This window comes from Orcinus orca, chromosome 2 (assembly GCF_937001465.1).
Source record: "Orcinus orca chromosome 2, mOrcOrc1.1, whole genome shotgun sequence".
Taxonomy (NCBI): Eukaryota; Metazoa; Chordata; class Mammalia; order Artiodactyla; family Delphinidae; genus Orcinus; species Orcinus orca.
The window spans coordinates 20308750-20330927 of NC_064560.1; the positions used below are offsets into that span (position 1 = coordinate 20308750).

The following is a 22178-nucleotide window of genomic DNA, read 5'->3' on the forward strand; positions in this document are numbered from 1 at the left end:
TGCTCCACCAGGGACATCCCCATAAATCAGTTTTAACCAGGCTGGTCAGCGATCAGAGCCCCAGGTCCTGGCAGACTCAGATTCTTGCGTCATCAACTATCCAAGGTGTCTCTCGAGCGTTAGAGGCTGGAGGACAGGCTGGGTGACTTGTTCGTGATCAGCCTGGCCTTGAGTCTTGACCTAAGGGGCAGGGCTAACCACGCCGTGGACTCTGTTGCCTAATTCCCCAAACAAGAAGCTGCCCTCCAAATGAACCCAGACTCTGCCTGTACCTAGGAGAGGAGAGGAAGCAGAAACAGAAAAGCTGCAGTGCCAAGGGCTGGTGAGCCAGGAATTCAGGGCCAGAAAAGGGGCACGTGGCCCTTGGCTGAGAGAGTTCCGTCTACACCTCTATTCCCAGGAGATGCTGCTGCTGCCTCTCTCAGGCAGGGACGTTAAAGAGGAAGACGTGGGCCTCGGGGAAGAGGCAGAGCCTGAAGAGCAAGGCAGCGAGCACAGGCACATCTATGGAGCCAGGAAGCAGATGAGAGGTTGCCCAGGGCCTAGGGCAGTTGGAGGGAAGCGGGGAGTGACTGCTAGTGGGCACGGGTTTCTTTTGGGTGATAAAGATATTCTAAATTTGGTTGTGATGAGGGTTGCACATCTCTGTGAATCTACTAAAAACCACTGAATGGCATACTGTAATGGGTGAGCCACAGGGTATGTGAATTACATCTCAATAAAGCTGTTACAATACATTTAAGAAAAAAAAGCAAGGCAGTGGCCCAGTGGCCCCATGTGAGGAGGGAAGAGAGCTGGCACCGTGGCCGGGGTGGCCCCTGCTTGACCACTGGTGCTGTTGGATGAGAGAATTGCTAACTCAGTTCCCAAAGAACTAAGCAGAGAGGAAATGAGGATAAGAAAACATAGCAGCTTTCTTGGAAAGGGGTGAATGGAAGAGAACGAACATTTGTCCCTATTATTTGGAAGGTAGTAGGCTGACAGCAGAAAAAAAATTTTTTTTAATTCCTTTCTATCAATGAAGTTTTTAATGCGCCAATTTGGGATGTGGAATAAAGGAAGTTCTTTAAGGCTACAAATCTGATGCTAAAAGAACGGTCTAGAAAACCATCCCTCACCTGTGCTACCCCACCTACCATGCTGACTGCAGGTGATGTCTACAAGCCTCTCAGGGAAACACTGTTTTGCTTCAAGAACTTGGGAGTACATACATTTCTACCCTAATCTATGTATTATGATGGTGAAGAAATAATTTCTAATGTATTCAAACCAGAAAATTCAAAACGCCACATCTACTGCCGTAACTGGAATGCACACTGAACAGGTCTCCCATGAGGAGGAGGACAGAGTCCCAGACTGGGGCCATCTATCCTCTCCTGCAAAGATGACAGCAAAATTGTCCCTCTAGTCCCGGTGGAGCTCTGAGAGGAACATGGTCCTGGCTGGGTGACCAACTCTTACAACAAATGCAACCAGCAGTGATAAAAGTCAGTGATCCTAGACGTACCTATGGGAGTACAAATGTGTGACAGGAGATTAGTTTTTAGGCAAATGGCAGAGACGAAAAAACCTTTGTTTGTTTGGCTGAACAAAAAGGTCGAGAAGGCTTAAAACACTCACACTAAAATAACCCCCACCTAAAAAAGCCACTAAATTAATTCAGTTCTTAGGCTTTTTTTCCTTTTGTTTTGCTTTTCTTTTAAACAAAGAAATTGGATTTGACAGCAGATTAAGACAACAGTGGTAACTTCTTGTGAAGGAGGAAAAAAAAAAAAAGAACCAGCAGAACTTATCTGTATCTTCAACAAAAAATAAAACGAAAGAAAGAAATTAAAAACAAATTTTTTAATAAATTTATTTTATTTATTTATTTTTGGCTGTGTTACATCTTCGTTGCTGCTCACAGGCTTTCTCTAATTGTGGCAAGCAGGGGTTACTCTTCGTTGCAGTGCACGGGCTTCTCATTGTGGTGGCCTTTCTTGTTGTGGAGCACGGGCTCCAGGCACACGGGCTTCAGTAGTTGCAGCATGCAGGCTCAGTAGCTGTGGCTCGTGGGCTCAGTAGTTGTGGCTCACGGCTCTAGAGCACAGGCTCAGTAGTTGTGGTGCATGGGCTTAGTTGCTCCGTGACATGTGGGATCTTCCCGGACCAGGGCTCGAACCCGTGTCCCCTGCATTGGCAGGCGGATTCTCAAAAACTGTGCCACCAGGGAAGCCCAGAAAGAAAATTTAAGAAAGATTATGATGGCTAAAATAATTTCTTGAGATGAGTCAAGATGTCTTAACCCCCAACTCTCCCAGGTAGGCAGCCTTGGGTATTTGTTCAGGCAGAATGTGAGTTGATGGTCACACTCTCTTTCTGCAAACACCGAAATGATCTCCCTGACACTTGAGCAAGGCTTTATTGACTTAAAAGCCCAAGGTGATGAGAGACGCCCCCCATGAGCTGAAACACAACGTAGGGGCAGTGAGAAGAAAAGAGGAATCAGTGTCTTCTGTGCTTCCGACCCCCCTGTGAATGCCACGCTTTACCTTGGCAACCTCATAAGAAAGACCATAAGTGCATGTGGCCTTTCCCACGGTTTCATTACAAGGGCTTAATTAGGGTTATTTCTAACTAGTCCCTGTTGTAATTTTTCACTATGGTTAACGTAAACCTCTACTTGTGGCCGGAAAGAGACACAGACAAGCCCGCGGGGGATGAGATATGCGAGCAGTTTTGATTACAGATGGAAAGAATCATGGCTTTGAAGGACAACGCTGGGCTCCCTGGCCGCCTTAAACTTCCCTGAACTGGCAACGTCATAAAGCGGTCCTGACTGAGAGGGAAATGCCTTAAGCGCATGGCGTCCTGCGTAAGACCCCACATAAGCTTGTCACACGTCCCAGAGTTCCGCGTGGCTGTCGTGTCACTAAACTGTGAGTTCCTGAAAAGATTAAAACCGAGTTTTATTCCATCACCTATCCAATCTGGTATGTGGGAGGCATTTACTGCATGTTTACTGAATTGAACTCTCCTCAAAGCAGTTTAGCTTTGTTTTAAAATAGCTGCTCTGTCCAGGAAGTTTTGGGTTCAATCTGGGGAAGGAGCCAGAGCTGAAAGGACAATGTGGTTACTACTGACCAGTCTGCTTCTCCTTCCCACGCCTCTGTTCTGTGTCTTCTCCTTGAAACTGTCTGGCGACAAGCATGTCAGATTCCTAGTGTCCTGCTTAGACTTCAGGCGGAGCCAGACATGGAGACAGCTTCGCCCCCGCTTGCTTTACCACCTTCTTCCACGACTGACGGGTGAGGCCAAACGACCTCAGAGGCTTTGGAGAAGGAAGGGGTGATCAGGAGCTGACGACCGCTGTCTGATCACAGGCTTATTATGTGACTTGAGGGCTATAAGATTTGTCTGCTGAGGGACCAGGCAGGGTTTCAAGACAGTTCACTGAATATCAAATCTCCAAAAACAATGAATTTGGATCATTGGTTTTGCCCAAGTTAGAGACAAAAATGAATAGGAAGTATGCTTGGGGACTTGGGCTGTTTCCAATCCACCTTCAAAGTGGCACACACATTATGAAATTCCTTAATTCCTGTGGGTATTAAGAGCATCCCCTCTTTTCAGCTAGTTAAAGCATATTCTTCTCTGGAGGAAGCTTCAGGGTGCCTGCCGGGCAGAGCAGGCTTCAGACCATGTGCATAAGAAGAACCTAAGGATCCTGGCATGAGGCAGTACTGGTCCCTGGAAGTGCACCCCGGATGTTTGATGAGATGTGTGTCTGAGATATTGGCCTTAAGAGCTTAAGAATATGTCACCTTATACCCAAAGCTTCCTTTGTCCCCTTAAAGAGCTATCATTTATGAATGTCTCTAAATCCTTCCTGAACCTTTTATTTTGAATCCCCATCACCTCTCGAGGTGGTAAGTTCCAGAACTACACTACCAACTGTACTGTACTGAAGGTGTCCTTCTTACAGTTCAAAGGAAAAAGAGACCCTCTTAGTCAAGTATACAAGGATTTGGCCAGTTTGCTCTTTTTTAAAAAAATTTATTTATTTATTTATTTATGGCTGTGTTGGGTCTTCATTGCTGCGTGTGGGCTTTCTCTAGTTGCGGTGAGCGGGGGCTACTCTTCGTCGCAGCTTCTTATTGTGGTGGCGTCTCTTGTTGCGGAGCATGGGCTCTAGGCACGCAGGCTCAGTAGTTGCGGCATGTGGGCTCAGTAGTTGTGGTGTGTGGACTCAGTAGGTGTGGCTCACGGGCTCTAGAGCACAGGCTCAGTAGTTGTGGCGCACAGGCTTAGTTGCTCTGCGGCATGTGGATCTTCCCGGACCAGGGATCGAACCCGTGTCCCCTACATTGGCAGGCAGATTCTTAACCACTGCACCACCAGGGAAGTCCTGGCCAGTTTATTCTAGTTCTAGCTATACATTTTGCTAGAAAATGTTCAGAGGAAGAATTCCTTACAAGAAAAACAATACACGTACACAACCACAACTAGCCTCTTGAGCGGTAAAAAGTTCACATACTTCATCCTCCTAGAACAGCCTGGGTCATGACGGCAGCCATGTGGATAGCCACAACAATCCTACCTAAGCAGCTATTTTAATTTTTAACTTGTACTGCCTCAGGAGAAAGGTTTCTAAAAAGCAAAGATCTGTCATCTTCCAGGCCACACTTCAACTAGTGTTTAAAAACTTTACAATACTCTCATTTAACTTTAGGCATTAATGTTTTATCTTCTTTTTAAAAATAACCGTTGCTTAAAAGAAATACACACTTCTATAAATTGGAACTATCTTTTACGTAAAGAGCCCTCCAAGGGGTGCATTTAATCCCATACAATCTGGAGGCCTAAAAACACTGTTACTGACAAACCTTTTATGAGGTCAGGGAATAAAGAACAGGGAGTAGGGAAAATACTACAGTTGACTGTCGTTCTTTAGAGACAAGTCATAAAAAGACTGAGGATTTAGAATAAAAACCTATAGACCCTCCCCAAATTTAGACTCCCTTCTGGTCAAAGAAAGACATTCAGAAGGCTACTGATAAGAGATGGATAGGTGGGAAAGCATAGATACAAACAGGATGACGGGGCAGGATGGAGTGGAGTTATTCTCCACCTGGGGCTGACAGGGCACTCACAGGAGCTTGTACCAGTAATTAGGAAGCACTGATTAGATGCTGGGCCTTTCACCTCTACGGGGAACCCTTGAGAAAGAATTATTATCCCACTCTCCCCCCCCCCTTTTAAACTAATGAAGAAAATAACTAATGAAGAAAGTGATTAAGTTACTTTTCCCAGGTTCCAGAGGGAGGCACATGTGAATTTGAACGTGGGCATGTCTCCAGTATCCTGTGTTTATTACTATCCTGAGCCAATTTTCAGGATACTGATTAGTATCAGTAAATAAAGCAACTTGCAAAATGCATACGGATTTCTGGGAGGACTTAAGGGAAATTATACACGTCTTGGGGAACGTCCTTCTGATCTGTACTCGACTCCACCGTGGAACCCGCTTAGCGCAGCACTAAGGCTCCCGAAGCCCTTCCAGCACAGGCGGCTCACAGGCATAACGCTGTGCTCACCTCGCCCGTCTTGACCTCCTGAGATTTACAAATGTAAGAGATTTATAGTCTTTTCTGTCTTTGAACCTAAAGATAATTCTCATATCTTACCAAAAAATACGTCCGTGATAAAAAGTTTTATAATCAACCATTTCTCCTTGTGACTCCGGAGCTGAAACTTAGTAGACCTCCTTTCAAAGAAGAGCTTTTGCCTCTGAAGATGAATTCCTGGGTCTGACATCCTGACAAAGAGTCAAAATGATGCCTATTCTCCAAATCTGCCAGGTGATGGAACGGACACCCCACCTGCCTAGACAGACACTCTGTGAAGAGCTGTATTTATATGGTGGTCTCTTGTAAACTCCCCGAATTCATTTCACAGTCTTGCTTCTTCTAGTTCAGACATCTTATAGCTGCTCTGGTGCCTTCGGTCCCTCTAAAAGGCTCTGTTCCTTTTCTCCTACACCTTCGTGGTAGGGAGTGTGATGCGCCCCGCAGGTCACCCTGGGGATGAAGGACCTGGTCCCCCATCTGTTGGGAATGCTGCTGGCAGGTGGCCCTCAGCTGTCAGTCCCCTTTGGGGACGTCTCCAACTGAAAGGAACTGTCTTGTCAAGGTCGTGCCTCCCTCCAGGGATGTCCTCATCCCAGGGCTGATGGCAGAGTGGGTATCCAGGCTCCACTCTCGGCCCAGCAGCGCCAGGGCCTCCTGAGGAACAGCTAAGGCCTCTGTTGGGTCTGCCTCACAGCCCAGCTTCTCTCTCTGCCCAAACCCTGCTTCCTTTTCCTTCCAGATGTTGAGCCCAGGAACAACCCTAATAAGCCTCCTGTGCTGTAACGTTGTCCATCTCAGAGTCTGCTGCCTGGGAAGCAAATCTGCAGCCAATTCTGTCAGGGTGAACCACAGCCACCAGACTGCAAGCTCTGCCTCTGTCCTCACCTCCGAGAACAGTGCTTCAGTATTTGAGCAAAGGGATAAATCACCTACATAGAACAGACGGAAGGCAGTCCTCCATGGACGGGTTTGCCGAGCTCAATCAAGTCCTTTCTGTCTTTGGAGTATGAGTTTGACCCACCGCAGAGGATGTGGTGAGGGTGGGTATGAGTTGGTGCATGTGAAGAACGGACCCTATATGACTACAGTGGAGATAGAAAAGTAGCGACTTTCCTGCCCAGAATTCAGCACACGTGACACACCTGGGGTTATGGACTCTCCCAGGAAGAGACAGAGAACAGGTATTGCTTCAGCTTTCTATCAAAAGAGGCCATGGTACAAAGGATGTTAAGAGATTTGCCTCAAGTTCAATAAGAAAATGAAAGTGAAAGGCAAGAAAATAATTCGAGCACAGACTCATAACGCACTATACCCGTTTCCTCAGAGACTGAGGTCATCTGACGACCATTCTCGACTTTATTCCCGCCCCCCCCCCCCCCACACAGGGCAGCCCTTTAGACTATGGTTCCTAAGTTATCCACGCCATGTTTTAGAAATACCCTCTACATCAGAGCAGAGCTGCTTCCTAACTGTGCTTTGGAGAACAGACTCCACTAATGACTGGAGTATTAATCTGTATGTCTTTCTACCTATTCTTTTAACATATTCTTTAAATACAGTTTTTAAGTTAAAAAATTAGTCCCAAATTCTCTATTCTTAAGGATTTATAGATTCTCAGATATTCAGAGAGTAATTTGTAATATATTTTTCCTTTGGCGAATCAAATAATATTTGTTACATACTTACGATGGTGATTGAAAAAAAGAAAATATGCAAGTAGGAGCGTATAAAATTCTATTGTTACTATTAACTGCCCTCTGTACACTTCTTTCTTATGTTCAGCATAGCTGGGGTTAATTTTACGGATTGGTGTATCTTTAGAAAATTTGTGCTCCCATTGAAGATGGGCTGAGATGAACAATGGACCATTTTTATTGAGATCCAAGGTGGACTCTCTCCTGTCCTTCCCTCTATGAATATGAAGGTCTCCATCCTGAAAGGTGAATACCCTGAGGGGTGGGGAGGGCCAAAAGATCTTCTCTTAACTTTACAGACTTTTTGTGAAAGTTCCCAAAGCTTGTTGACACTTACGTAAAGGTCTGGATGCCGAGAGAAAGGGATAGGAAAGCATTTATATTTGCAAAGGACTTAAACATCTGTTTTAAAGTGAATTTGATGTTATCCTGTGAGGTGTTTCCCTTCTTCCAGTCATTGGACCTGAAAGGCAGGCGCCCTGGCCTGGGCTCGTGGCCACCTTCAGGCACGGCGTGCTCTGGGTCTTAGCAGCCAAGTTATCACGGCTCTGGATTTTGTGCAAAACTCAATACGATTCACACTGAAATGCCGCTTCAGAGAGCGAGTATTCCAAGACGTCAAGCTAGTTACCCCAAAAGGATGTTGTAAGATACTCCTGATAGGGGGGCGAAATCAGCCAACATTCAAGCACACAGAGCACCGGAGAAACAGGGACTCACCCGAGTGAGACTTCTGGAACGAGAGCTGCTGGCCCGACTCTCCAGACTGCCCCCTCTGCTCAGGCCACTGAGCCTGCAGCCGGGCAACAAATCAGGGTCCATCTCCCAAGAGTCTGACTTCTGGTGATGGACAGGCATCCCCACAGTAACCCCGGCCGCTGGCTCAATCACAGGAAGTGGGGAAGGGGCCGGTGTCCCATGCCCAAGTAGTGGGTCACCTCTGGAGGAGTAAGCACAAGGTGACAAGGGTTAGTGAGCTCAGACAGCGAAGGCCTCATTCCCCCAGGACAAACAGGCGTCACGAGATACAGTCGGCTGGTCCACAGCCTCGACCGTTAGGACTAAGGTGATCAGGACCCCCGAAGTCAACTTGTTTGGTGATGCTCATTTCCATTTCTCCTTTATCTCCTTCTCCATTATGAAGACGTAAGAATTATTTTTATTTTATTTCTTATTGAAGTAGAGTTGATTTACAATGTTGTGTTAAGTTCTGCTGTACAAGCAAAGTGATTCAGTTATACATACATATATATTTCATTTTATATTCATTTCCATTATGGTCTATCACAGGATATTGAATATATCAATATTTCCCCGTGCTGTACAGTAGGACCTTGTTTATCCCTCCTATATATAATAGTTGCCATCTGCTAACCCCAAGCTCCCAGTCCATCCCTCCCCCACCCTTCTCCTCCTTGGCAACCACAAGTCTGTTCTCTACGTCTGTGAGTCTATTTCTGTTTCGTAGATAAGTTTATATATTAGATTCCACATATAGGTGATATCATATGATATTTGTCTTTGTCTGACTGTATGATCATTTCTAGGTCCATCCATGTTGCTGCAAATGACATTATTTCATTCTTTTTTATGGTTGAGTAGCAGTAAGAATTATTTTTAAGGAAAGATGGGTGTACTAAAAATTTCTTTAGTGCTGAAAATTTGATGAAATAATGTTCTGGCGCCGTCCTCTGCTCTTCGCGTCTGTACTTTCACGCTCCGTCACACTCAGACTCAGGCTTTCCCTGTACTGCTTATAAATTCTATTCTTTTCTGCCTCAGACACCACAGCATCATGGTTCCTTTTCCAGCCTCGTTACAGTTCAGAGTTGAGGTAAAGTGACAAGAGCTAACAAATTACTAATGGAAGTTTGGTTGACATCTCCGAAATTCCAGACTCTTTGGAGGCCGTGATACTACTGCAGTTTCTACATAAAATGCTAAGGTCCCATCAGTTAATACCATTGGGAAGTTCATGTTCCCACTTTCAGGAACAAGGACACTGAAACTGTCCCCCCCGAGCCCTAGTCTCATACAGTCCTCTGACTGTTCCAGCAGGAAATTCAGCTCAGCCCCTGAACAACAGACAACTGAGTTCAACAAAACCTTCCAGAAGACTAAAGAAGGCTAGTAGGGAATAAGGGAATATGCCTCCTGTCCATTACATATGACCTGATGTTACGGCAAGTGAGGAAATAGATGCTCACCCCTCCCTACACTGAAAGCACCACCAGGTGGCCTTACGAGCCCCTAAAGAATCCCGAGGGGCACGTGAGCTAAAACCACCATAGGTGCCATCTGGTGGGGGCGGGGGCGGGCAGTGAATCTTCCCCTGACAACAGAGGAAAGACGGGAAGCGAGGTACTGATTCACCTCCAATGAGGGACCTGGGGGACCGTGTGCTCGGTGGGGCAAGACCTGGAACTTGGCTCCGGATCTGTGCAATGAGACAGCACATGGGACCCTCCGTGGGGCGGAGGGTGGTAACTGACTATACCATCCGAGAGCACGCCTTTCTCCTGTGCTACTAGCGTTTTAAAAGCTATTCTGATGCTGTAAAACTGTAGTGTTTAGACTTCTACAAATTATTCCCTTGAAAGAAGATGAGGAAGCTAATCAGAATTCTCCAGAAGGCAGAGTCTGTTGGGGAGAAAGTGGAAACCTTGGTTCAATATCCTTCACAGGCTCGAGCTGTCAGTCTTCTTTCATCTCTTAAGGAATTGAGAACGAGGGGCTCCCTGGTCCTAGTTCCCCAGGAGCCAAAAATATAGAATTCCATGGGTGAGCCACTATGGGGCGTGGATTTCTGAGCGGGGGGCAAGGTCTGCACTGGAAAGGGGAGAGCGTGAGATAAAGAAGCAGGAGCAGATCCGTCTGACAGAGCGGCCAGAGCCGTGAGTCTGTGAGGTCATGACCACCTCACAGTATCTAGTCTCCTTTCCCAAACAAGGGCTCACTTTCTGTGTTTGCTAACAGTGCACTTTAGAAAAGGGAGGCCAGGGTCAGACTAAGAGGGCTCCATAGATGAAGAAACCGACTTCTCCCAGAGGGCGCAGAGCAGGCTCACTGCGGGGGCGCCACAAGCTAGCACCACAAAGGGAAACTAGAGCCGCGTGTGCGTGTTTCTGTTTATTCTCTTGGGCTTCCTGTGTTTGTTGCTCGGTATTTACTAGTAACAGCCTTTTCTGGTAAGGTTGAAGGTCACAAGTGATCTACAGTCTTGGTAAATCTCTGTCTGCTGAGCATGGCCGGTCAGGGCGCAGCAGCCATCCAAGTTGATGGTGCTCGTGGAACTGGTGGAGCTAGTGGGGCAAGTGAACCTCCAAAGTGAGTGCACTGGAGCCAGAGAGGAAGGAAGCTCCTCCTCTTCATCCTCCCCTGTACATTCCAGAAAGACCTAGAATGGCCTGGATGGAAGGCATCCAGCCCTCCTCCCACTATCACCCCACTCCGTCAAAGTTCCAGATGGCCACAGTCAGGTCTGCAGAGCAGCCCAAGGAGCTAGGTCCTTCCACTATTCACCAAACCCCAGAGATGAGTCATCTTGTCAAAGACCCGTCCTGAGGCACAGTGGCTTTCAGCCTCGTCACACAAACAGCTTTGGGGACATCTTTGACACCTCCCTGTCCCTGCCACTAACAACCAACCAGCTGCCCAGCCCTGTTGATTTTTCCTGCCCAATGTCAGTTGGATCCACTTCCTTTCTGGTCCCCCTCCCGAGTTCAGGACCATTTTTACCACATCATCTGACTGTTCTTGCTTTTTCCATTTTGGCCATCGTTTTGCTGTATTCTCCTGCTGGATTAATCTTGAAACACCACTGTGATGTCACCACTCTCCTAAAAGCAATCACCTTCAACCCACTCCCCACAGGCTGCAGAATCCAAGTTCGTCCTATCAATCAATCCTTGCTTCACTTGGAACCCTATACTCCTTTCTAGTCTTAGCATGTTCTTCTGATGTTTACTGTTCTCCTACTTCATATGGGGCAGATTCCAGGTACTAGAGAAAGACCGATGGGTAAGAGGCATCTCCTCCCCAGGGGAAGTTAATCCAGCAACGGGTCAGAACCAGATCTACTGAATACATCTGTGGGGGTAACAGTTGAGCATGTGCATTTTTATCAAGTTCCACAAGTAATTCTGCCACATGGCGCCAACTCTAATGGAGGACGGATGTATCACCGTGTCCAGCGCCAAGACAGGGCACATGGAAGCAGGGGGAAGGTGCCCATACTCCCCAGGAGGGCTCAGAGACTCAGAAAGGCCAGCAAGAAGAGATGTTTGAGATTTCAGGTTTAAACAAACCATGCTGGGCATTCCAAACACAGAAGGAGAGTAAGCAACACATGGCCTATTTGAAAAGTCGTGAGTGGCTGGGGTGAAGCCCTGAAATGAGCTAAAGCACAACACAGAATGAGCTGGAATAGGGAGAAAGTGCAAATAGAGGCACACAGAAAAGTGGACCCAAGCGAAGAGGGACTTGAATCTTGAACTTCACCCACAGGTGATGGGGAGCCCTGGAGAGAGGCAGCATCACATTTATAGGTTAGAAAGATGACTCTGGCAACAGTTGGGAGGGTGACAGCACCAGGGGGAGAACCTAAAAGCAATCAGGACAAGCGATTTAAAAGAAGGAGGAGGCTGCTCAGTGTTCTCCGGGACACATTTTAGAGTGTGGAAAGAGCTAAAGGACAGAACAGAGTCTAGTATACTTCCATGTGTATAGGGAAAAAAATGAAAAATATCTCTGTTTATGCTTTGATGTGCCTAGAATCTTTCTGGAAGGATACACGAGAAAAATTCCAACAAAGGCTGCCTGTGGGGAGGGAGAAATGGATGGATAGGAAGTAGCTGGAATCATTACAGTAAAATCAGACAAAGGAAAAGAAGGGAAAAGTGAATTACTAGAAACAAAGAGGAGTACTTCAAAATGATAAAAATTTCGATTTACCTGCACGTACCTCAAATATAAATAACATGAGTTAATAAACCCACCATTAGAGTGGGAGATTTCTGCACACCACTCTTAACAATAGATAAATCCAGCAGACTGGGAATAAAGAAGATTTAAACAACACAATTAACAAGTTTGATCTAAGCAACATTTACAACATACTAAGTGAAGCAACTTCTTTTTCTTTTTTTTCTTTTTTTTTTTTGCGGTACGCAGGCCTCTCACTGTTGTGGCCTCTCCTGTTGTGGAGCACAGGCTCCGGACGCGCAGGCTCAGCGGCCATGGCTCACGGGCCCAGCCGCTCTGCGGCATGTGGGATCTTCCCGGACCGCGGCATGAACCCGTGTCCCCTGCATCGGCAGGCGGACTCTCAACCACTGCGCCACCAGGGAAGCCCGAAGCAACTTCTTAATACATATTTTTTCAAGTTCACATAGAATACTTATGGAAACTGATGGCATCCTGGGCCAGAAATCAAGTCTCAGCAAATTTCAGAAGACTGGTGGTATCAGAAAACATATTATTTTACTACAAAGCAATTAAATTAGAAATCAGTGACCTAAAGATAATCAGAAGAATCCATGTCGTTAGGAATTTATATTTCTAAGTAACTCTTAGAAATATTATTAGAAAGTAGGAAGTATTTAGAACTACATGATAATAAAAATACTGCATATCAAAACCTGTGGGATGTAGCTAAAACATCACTTAAATGCTTACAGTGTTAGAAAACAAGGCTGGAATTTAATGAACCAAGCAAGTAACGTTTAAATTAGAAAAAAACCCAAAAGAATAAACACAGAATAGACAAGGTAAAAAAAAGAATGTGAAATTAGATAAATAGAAAAACATACAATAGAGAACTAAATTTCAAAATTTATTGTTTTGAAAATGCTAATAAAATTGACAAACTTTTGGCAGAACTAATCAAGAAAAAATAGACAAACAATATCAGAAACATAAGTATAGATGCCACAGGTATTGAAAGGGGGTATTATAAACAATTTTATGCCAGTAAATTTGAAAAGATAGATGAAATGGACAAATTCCTAAGAGAAGATCTCCTTAAAACTAACACCATGAATAAAAGAAAAAATCTGAATAGTAATATAATCATTAAAGAAAATAAATCATTATATAAAAATCTTACAACAAAGAAAACAGCACATCCAGAAAGTTTTACTAGAGAGTTTTATGAAACATTCAAGGAACAAATAACTCTAAGTTTACACAAACTTCTGCAGAGAAGAGAAAAAGTAGAAACAAACTCATCTCATTTTGAAGCTATTAAAACCTTGATGCCAAAACCCAAGAATGTATAAAGAAGAAAAAATTATAGGCTGCTGTCATTCATGAACACAGATACAAAAAGTCCTAAACAAAATTATTAGTAAGCTGGATCTAGAAAGCAAATAATGACCAAGATGACTTAATCCCAAAAATGCAAGGTTGGAATAACGTTGATTTTCCAACATACAGTACAACATTAATTGATTAAAGGAGAAAAGTCATACAGTCATTTCAATAGATGACAAAAAGCATTGGACGAATTTAATATTATGCATAATTTAAAAATAAACTTCACAAATTATGAAGAGAACTTTTTAAATCCAATAAAAGATATCCATAAAAATTATAGCAAACATCATATTTGATGGCAAAATATTAAAACCACTCCCATTACCACCATCCCATCCTCTATTCTATATTGTATATTAAGTCATAACCCACATATAAGGCAAAAAAAGAAATGAATAGGGATTGAAAAGGAAGATGTTATTATTCACATATAATTACAGTCTTTGTAGAAAACTCCAAAATTCTGTCAAATTATTAGAATCAGTAAGAGTTTAACAAAGTCGCTGGGGATAAGCCAATATAAAAAAAAAATCAATTTCTATATACTAGCCACAAACAACAGCTAAAAAAGATACCATTAAAAATAGCATAGGGCTTCCCTGGTGGCGCAGTGGTTGAGAGTCTGCCTGCCCATGCAGGGGACACGGGTTTGTACCCCGGTCCGGGAAGATCCCACATGCCACGGAGCAGCTGGGCCCGTGAGCCATGGCCGCTAAGCCTGCATGTCCGGAGCCTGTGCTCCGCAACAGAAGAGGCCACAACAGTGAGAGGCCCACGTACCGCAAAAAAAAAAAAAAAAAAAAAAAAGCATAAAATTGTACTTTCATGGTGGTGCAGTGGTTAAGAATCTGCCTGCCAATGCAGGGGACACAGGTTTGATCCCTGGTCCAGGAAGATCCCACATGCTGCGGAGCAACTAAGCCCCTGCACCACAACTACTGAGCCTGTGCTCTACAGCCTGGGAGCCACAACTACTGAGCCCACATGCCACAACTACTGAAGCCCGTGTGCCTAAAGCCCGTGCTCAGCAGCAAGAGAAGCCGCCGCAATGAGAAGCCCGCGCACCGCAACGAAGAGTAGCCCCTGCTCACCGTAACTAGAGAAAGCCCACGTGCAGCAACGAAGACCCAATGCAGCCATAATTAATTAATTAATTAATTAATTAAAAATAGCATAAAATAAAGATGCATATATACATTATATTACTTGGGAAAAGATTTAACAAAAGATGAACTCCAAGAATAAGCAAAAACAAGGTAAACATTTTACAATGGAATACTGTTCATCAGTCAGAAGCAATCAATTGGACGATGGTGTGGATGGATCTTGAACAAGTATGGAGTGAAGTTATAATTAGAGTCTTAGCACAATCCATGTGTATACATTTAAAGCACACACAGCCCTGTATTTTACATCCATAACCAGGGACACATCCCAGTGGTGCGGATGGGTGGATGGGGGCGGGGCACACATCGACTGTACTATAGTCTACACCTGGTCTGCTCCACCACACTGTTTTCTTACACACCTCTTACTGCCCGAAAAACAATAAGGAAGATTTCCTGCAGGTTTGAATAATAATGATTTATCAGATCATTTTATCACCTGGGAAACTGTGAAAAGTCCAGATCTCAGGAGATGACACAGGACAGATGAGTTTGGATTTAAAGAGAGAAGCAGAGGAGACACCCATAATCTAGAAACCCTGGGGCAATTTAGGAGGGAAACGCTGAAGGCGGTCTGGCTTAACTAGGAAGGAGAAACCCTGAATTTAAACTTTTCTTGGATCATAATTTAGCTCAAAATTAGCCAGGGAAAGGTTGACCAGATCCAATTTACCTAAGAATCTAAACTGGAACAAATAGATAAGTTCCCTTGCATTCAACTACTAAGCTTTGTCCCACTTGGTGGGGGGAAGGGAATCGCGTCTTCTGAGACTTAGATTCCCTGCAGACATGCTAAACAAAATCACAAGGGTGATTATTGTCTTTGCAGTTCTGAACACGAAGGGGAAAATGATCCTCCTTAACCAAGTGATGTGGAACTAATTTTGCTTAGCATGTCTGCCTTACACTTTAGAAAGAGAACTGCTCCAACTCACAGCCAAGGCAAACGCTTCACAAAAGAAAGGTTGGGTCTTAGGGTTCTGAACCCTGTGGGCTATGATCCAGGCTTAGAGACCCCGACTCCTGTCTAGACACCACTATGAACCACCACAGCTACGGTACAGTCAGCAGAAGCACAGCTTAGCTGGGAAAGGAGAAGAAATGAGCTTTTTAAAAACACCCCCTTCCCATATTGGGCCATCCACAAGGGCCAGACCCATGTGCAAACCTACATCCCAGTCTTTCATCATCTCATTCTCCATTCATAGGAATGTTGGGAAGATTTGTTCCCAAACCTAGAAAAAGAATCTTAGGACAGAAATTACCTTGAAGACTATATCCTGAGAAATCCCAATATGATGATTTAACAGCCAAGCCGCTTTCAAAAAGATATGTTCTTCTTGACCTTCAAGGACATTAAAAATGAAGGAGCTTCCCCGTGGGAACTGTTTCTGGGTCATCACAGCTCATTACCACTCATGGGCTTTTCCTATGGTTAAGCAGTGGGCGAAAGTAAAGACAGAGCCATTTTTCATGGAATGTACACAATCTTAGATGAAATAATCAGAAAACACAAAATAGCCATTGTTGGCCTTAATGCTGGCAGCTCTTGACAACCTTTGTTTGTCTGAACATGTACTGATGTACTTTGCTCTGATTTACACAAACAAAGAAGACAGGGGTCCTACTTTTATAGCTTTCTATAGCTTCTATAGTTTTCTGTCTAGTTCTCTGCTCATTCCTGTTTTTATGGGAGTGATGTGCATTAACAAAAATGAGTTTTAGGGTTTCCCTGCTGGCGCAGTGGTTGAGAGTCCGCCTGCCGATTCAGGGGACACGGGTTTGTGCCCCGGTCCACATGCCGTGGAGCGGCTAGGCCCGTGAGCCGTGGCCGCTGAGCCTGTGCTTCCGGAGCCTGTGCTCCGCAGTGGGAGGGGCCCCAGCAGTGAGAAGCCCGCGTACCGCAAAAAAAAAAAAAAAAAAAAAGTTTTATTATGAGAAATTACCTAGAAAATGAAGCTGTAATCGATGCCAAGACTTTTTTATACTGTTTTATTAACCTAATCCATAAGTTAAAAGGAAACGGAGTCCTGATATTCTTTCTTTTCTACTATTCAACTTAATTACGGCTTGAATAAAATTCTTAGACTAATCATTTCATTTCTCCCCCTAAAAATAATTTATAGATGAACTCCATAGAAATGATTGTGCTCTAGTTATGACAACACACCTGATAATGCAACACAACTCTCAGTCCCACCTCCCATTTCACACATAAAGGACAGTCTCTGGCCCCTCCCATCCCTCTCAGTACCAAAGATGCACATTTAGACCCAAATGTAAAGAACTGACCTGGTAGGCAGGTAAAAGTTGTTTGGGGTCCTGTAGTTCATTTTCTTCCAAGTTTTCTGCCCTCAAAAACTTTGTTAAAAATAAAGCAGGGCTTCCCTGGTGGCGCAGTGGTTAAGAATCCGCCTGCCGCCAATGCAGGGGTTTGAGCCCTGGCCGGGGAAGATCCTATATGCCACGGAGCAACTAAACCCATGCACCACAACTGCTGAGCCTGCACTCTAGAGCCCGTGAGCCACAACTACTGAGCCCACGTGCCATAACTACTGAAGCCCTCGCGCCTAGAGCCCGTGCTCCACAACAAGAGAAGCCACCTCAATGAGAAACCCGCGCACTGCAATGAAGAGTAGCCCCCTCTTCCGCAACTAGAGAAAGCCCGCGCACAGCAACGAAGACCCAACGCAGCCAAAAATAAATAAAAATTTTAAAAATAATAATAATTAAAAAAAAAGATTCAGTGCAACATTCACCAGTGAATTGCAAAGACCTAATTAACCTTTCTGAAATCCTGGATTCCTTTTGGGACCACAGGCCTATCAAAGTGGGCACCGTTTTTGTTTTCCTAACCAATCCTGCCAAGGAGCTGTAAGAACATAGGGCTTTAAAGTGTGTCTGGAATCTGGCCTAACCTTGTCTCTTCACACTTATTGCCACAATAGGAACCCTTTTATCCAGCCGGGTCTCCTTCATGCTCTGCTCGGGTGTAAGCCACGTTTGGACTGCTTCCCCGTCCCTCTCCTCTCCATCCTCAAAGCCTGGCTCATGAACGATGGCAAACCCCATCTAGTCTTCCTTCAGAATGCTGCCCATCGCCTGGCTCCTCCAGTACTGCTTACTTTCCACCACTTTTTAACCACATGATGCCACCTTTTTCCCTCTGATACAACTCATCACATCAGATTTCATTATGCTGATAATTCCTTTTCCTCAGTTAGACTAGACTTGCAGGCAAAGCTCTCTTTTTTTAAAACTATAGCCACAGGATTTTGGAAAATATTCATCCCAAAATATTGACTTAGTATTTGTTACTTAACCAAAATTTATGTTTTATTTATTTAAAAAAAATTGTATGGAAGTACAGTTGCTTTACAATATTGTGTTAGCTTCAGGTGTACAGCATAGTGATTCAGTATTTTTTGCAGATTATATTCCATTATAGGTTATTGTAATATAATGGCTATAATTCCCTGTGCTATACAGTATATCCTAGTTGCTTACCTATTTTATGTGTAGTAGTTTGTATCTGTTTATCCCATACCTCTAATTTGTCCTTGCCTTCCCCCCTCTCCCCTTTGGTAATCATGTTTGTTTTCTATGTCTGTGAGTCTGTTTCTGTTTTGTATATACATGCATTTGTATTATTTTTTAGATTCCATGTATAAGTGATATCATATAGTATTAGTTTTTCTCTGTCTTATTTCACTAAGCAAATACTCTCTATATCCATCCACACTACGTCAAATGGCAGTATTTCATTCTTTCTTATGGCTGGGTAATATTCCATTGCATATATACCATGTTTTTTTAATCCAGTCATCTGTTGATGGGCACTTGGGTTGCTTCCATGTCTTGCCTATTGTAAATAGTGCTGCTATGAACAAAAAATTTATATTTTAAAACTCTAAAACCATGAGAGTATCCTTAAAACAGACCTTTGATGTAGAAGAAAAGTTTGAACACGTAGGAGTCGTTTCAGACATGTTAACCTTGTTGCAGTAAGTGTCCTTTATCCTTCTATCATATTCAGAGACCAAAGCCTTGAAATTTATGAGAAATTACTCTCAGTCAACCTTTATATTCCAATCAAGGGCAAATGTGGAGCAGGAGGGGAGTAACTTTAAACACAAATAATGATCTGTTAAAAACTTGGCACCAATAACATCAGACACACTAAGCCAGTAATGCTTCCTGATATTAACATGTGATAAGTATCAGGATGAATGCACACACGTGTACATCGACAGGTGTAACCATGACCAACATTAACTTCCAAAATGGGCCTCTACACAAATAAACAGCTGAAGTAAAATAAATAAGTAGTAACTATTCTTTAGTATGGGCTCTTTCTCCATGTGCAGAAAACAAAAGCCTTGGAAAGAAAAGAATGCTTCCAAAAAATACTCACTAAGCAAACTAGCAAACTAGAACTGGATCCCAGCACAGAACATCAAAGGGAAATCTTTTTCAGGTAGAGGCTGGTTGTTGCTGGGAGAGCTGGGGGCGGAGGCTTAATTTTGTCTGGCGTTTTAAACGGTTGACATGGTCAATGGTTTAGCATTCCTTTTCCTTCTTTCGCTTTTTTCTCTGAATGGTTTTTTCCCTTACTTCTGAAAATGTCTGCTGTAAGAACTTAGGACCTTAAACTCTTAACTGGCACTCAAGGGTATTAAAGACAGACACTTCAAAGGCTGGTAGTTTTACTTCTCCAGAAGAATTAGCATGCTTTCATTTAGAGGTTTTGTTTTTTTTTTTTTGGAAAAGCTCTTACTGAACAATGTAAAAAACAAGGTTGGTTTCAGATCTTCTCAATTGTGAATATTTTCAACTGTTAATAGGAGGCAGTAATTAATTTACTTAAGGCAGTATGCCACATGAAAGTAACTGATTCGCCTACTCATAAGCAAACACTTTCACAGCAGAGGCCTCAGCCAGGTAGGCTGGTTAACAGGCCCCAAGGGAAGACGTCTCCCACCACCAGTGTACTACCACTGAACAGAAGCTTCGGAAATCAGATTTTCCCAACGTAAATCCTCACCCGAAAAAACCCTGACCAGATTTGAGTTTTGTTACTAATAACAAAAAGTAATAACCCAGGAAGAAGCAAACAGAAAAGCATCAACAGGAGGAAAATCTAGTTACATCTGATGAAATGTTTGCAAAGGTAGACACTTCAAATTTTGATTTTTGGCTCATTTAAAAAAAATTTACATTCTGTATGCATACTGCATTTCTGGATTGTTTAACAAATTAAAAAAAAAAAATCAAAGGAAAAGTCCCAGGTTAAGTTGCTCTTGTTTCGTTAAACAAGCTTGTGTGCTTTCTCTTTATTTATTCAGCAAATGTCACCAGAGCACGCACTATGCCCTACTCCGGGGCGCTAAAATGTAGACCTCCTTACTTGTCATAACAATTATACCTTATTGTTTTATAATGCTTTTTCTTTCTTCTGAGAAGCTCAAAAAAATTCTTAGCTGAGTTTTTCATTCCTCCTCACAGCAAAAATAAAGCTGACCGAGAGCATGTTCATCCTGCGCTGGTATTTACAACACCTGGTTAGACTGGAAGCCAAGATCTGATTTACATTTCTTATCTCAGGCTGAACAGATTTGAGTCCAAACCTGAGTGGGGCACAGCTCCCGCAAGACCTCCTGCTGGGTCAGTCCACTGCATCAGACTTTGAACCCAGTCTTCCCCAATCTCTTTGCCAGCCGTGCATCTCCAGAGGCTCTCTCCTTCCTCTTCCTGGACACCTGCAACCCAGGAACAAAGCACTCAACTCCCTCCTTGCAAATCCAGGCCCTTGGGTGCAAACTCCTACTCCAGTTTTAATAGAGGGGTAGGGACAAGGGGCTTTCAGAACTTTTTAAAGAAATGAGGGACTTCCCTGGCGGTCCAGTGGTTAAGACCCCGTGCTTCCAATGCAGGGGGTGCGGGTCAGGGAACTAAGATCCCACAAGGTGCGGGGCGTGGCCAGAAAAAAAAAAAAGAAATGGGGACAACCAGTATAAAACAGATAATCAGCAGGCACCTGCTGTATAGCACAGTGATCTCTACTCAGTATTATATAATAACCTATAAGGGAAAAGAATCTGAAAAAGACATATATATATATATATATATATATATGAATCACTTTGCTGTACACCTGAAACTAACACAACTTTGTAAATCAACTATATTTCAACTTAATATAATTAAATTGTGGTTGAGAGTCTGCCTGCCAATGCAGGGGACACGGGTTCGTGCCCCGGTCCGGGAAGATCCCACATGCCGCGGAGCGGCTGGGCCCGTGAGCCATGGCCGCTGAGCCTGCGTGTCCGGAGCCTGTGCTCCGCAACGGGAGAGGCCACAACAGTGAGAGGCCCGCGTACCGCAAAAAAAAAAAAAAAACTGGAAAAAAAAAAAGGAAAAGAAATGTGGACAACCGAATGTTTGTTGAAAAAACTGGATGACGCTAACCAACAGTTAAGATGATACTGATGTCAGCATTTCAAGGGCCTATCAGCCTCTCTGAGAGAAAGCTCAGCACCTTAAATGAATCAACAGTGGAATTTGATAATTACTCAAAATTTGACAAAGACCCCTTGGCTACTGAAGCTGTCCGGCTCCTCACCACTTTGGAAAAGAAAAACAAGACTGACATGAGAATTCGGTAGGAAATACAGTATTTAACACACTGTATTTTTATGTGAATTTTCAAGTTCCCGGCAACATTCTTCTAGCGGTTGAGAAGGGAAGGGTCAGACCCCTGGCCCGCAGTTAGTAAATTGAATTGTATGAAGCTGCCATTGGTGTAGGTCAAAAATAGTTGAATATAGGTAGTTTTCTGTGGTTAACCTAACAGTTTCGGAACTGAATTGATAATTAACATTGTAAAAAAGCGAAGTGTTCCTTGAAATGCAATTTTGGTTGCAGTATGGCTTTATTACACATTGATACTAAAATGCTTTTCCTCAGATGATACCTCTGAAATCACAAAGGAATGAATGGGGGGAAAATACACAACAGGTTCACCTCACACACACTTTACAGACAATCTGACTGATGAAGTGAAGCTGCCTGTATCAGCAGGAGCTCAGACCACAAATTCATTTGTTCTCTAGTACGTGTGGAGGACAAGTTATATGAGGAAACTGAGGTCAGAAAGAGTTGGATTTAGGCTTCAGATTTCCACTCCAGAAGAATGCTTTTTTGGACTTTTTCTGCACCAGAACTTCTATTCAACATTGGACATTTTCAGCGCCATCCCCTTGTCTGTACTGTCTTATCTCCTTCATCTTTCTGTCCTTCCCTCAACCCTCCGCTCAACTCAGATTATTGCCTCAGTGTACAAACGTCTCGTCCACAGCAGAACACAGGCCACTCGTGACCCGTCAGCGGTTCAT

At 43.8% G+C, this 22178-nt stretch overlaps 2 protein-coding genes and 1 long non-coding RNA gene across 5 annotated transcripts in view; 2 read left to right on the top strand and 1 right to left on the bottom strand.

Moving 5' to 3' along the window:
* The window catches only part of LOC125963548 (uncharacterized), a 268458-nt gene that overhangs the window by 201351 nt on the left and 44929 nt on the right, over positions 1-22178 (top strand). The gene's annotated exons all lie outside the window — the stretch shown is intronic.
* UPF2 (UPF2 regulator of nonsense mediated mRNA decay) overlaps positions 1-22178 on the top strand; it is a 212855-nt gene that overhangs the window by 149258 nt on the left and 41419 nt on the right. The window lies entirely within an intron of this gene.
* Positions 1-22178, bottom strand: part of PROSER2 (proline and serine rich 2) — a 41298-nt gene that overhangs the window by 13953 nt on the left and 5167 nt on the right. The window contains exon 2 of the mRNA XM_004275857.3: positions 8024-8243. Within this exon, the coding sequence (XP_004275905.1) occupies positions 8024-8161 (138 nt within the window). The 5' untranslated portion in view covers positions 8162-8243. The remainder of the gene's footprint in view (positions 1-8023; positions 8244-22178) is intronic.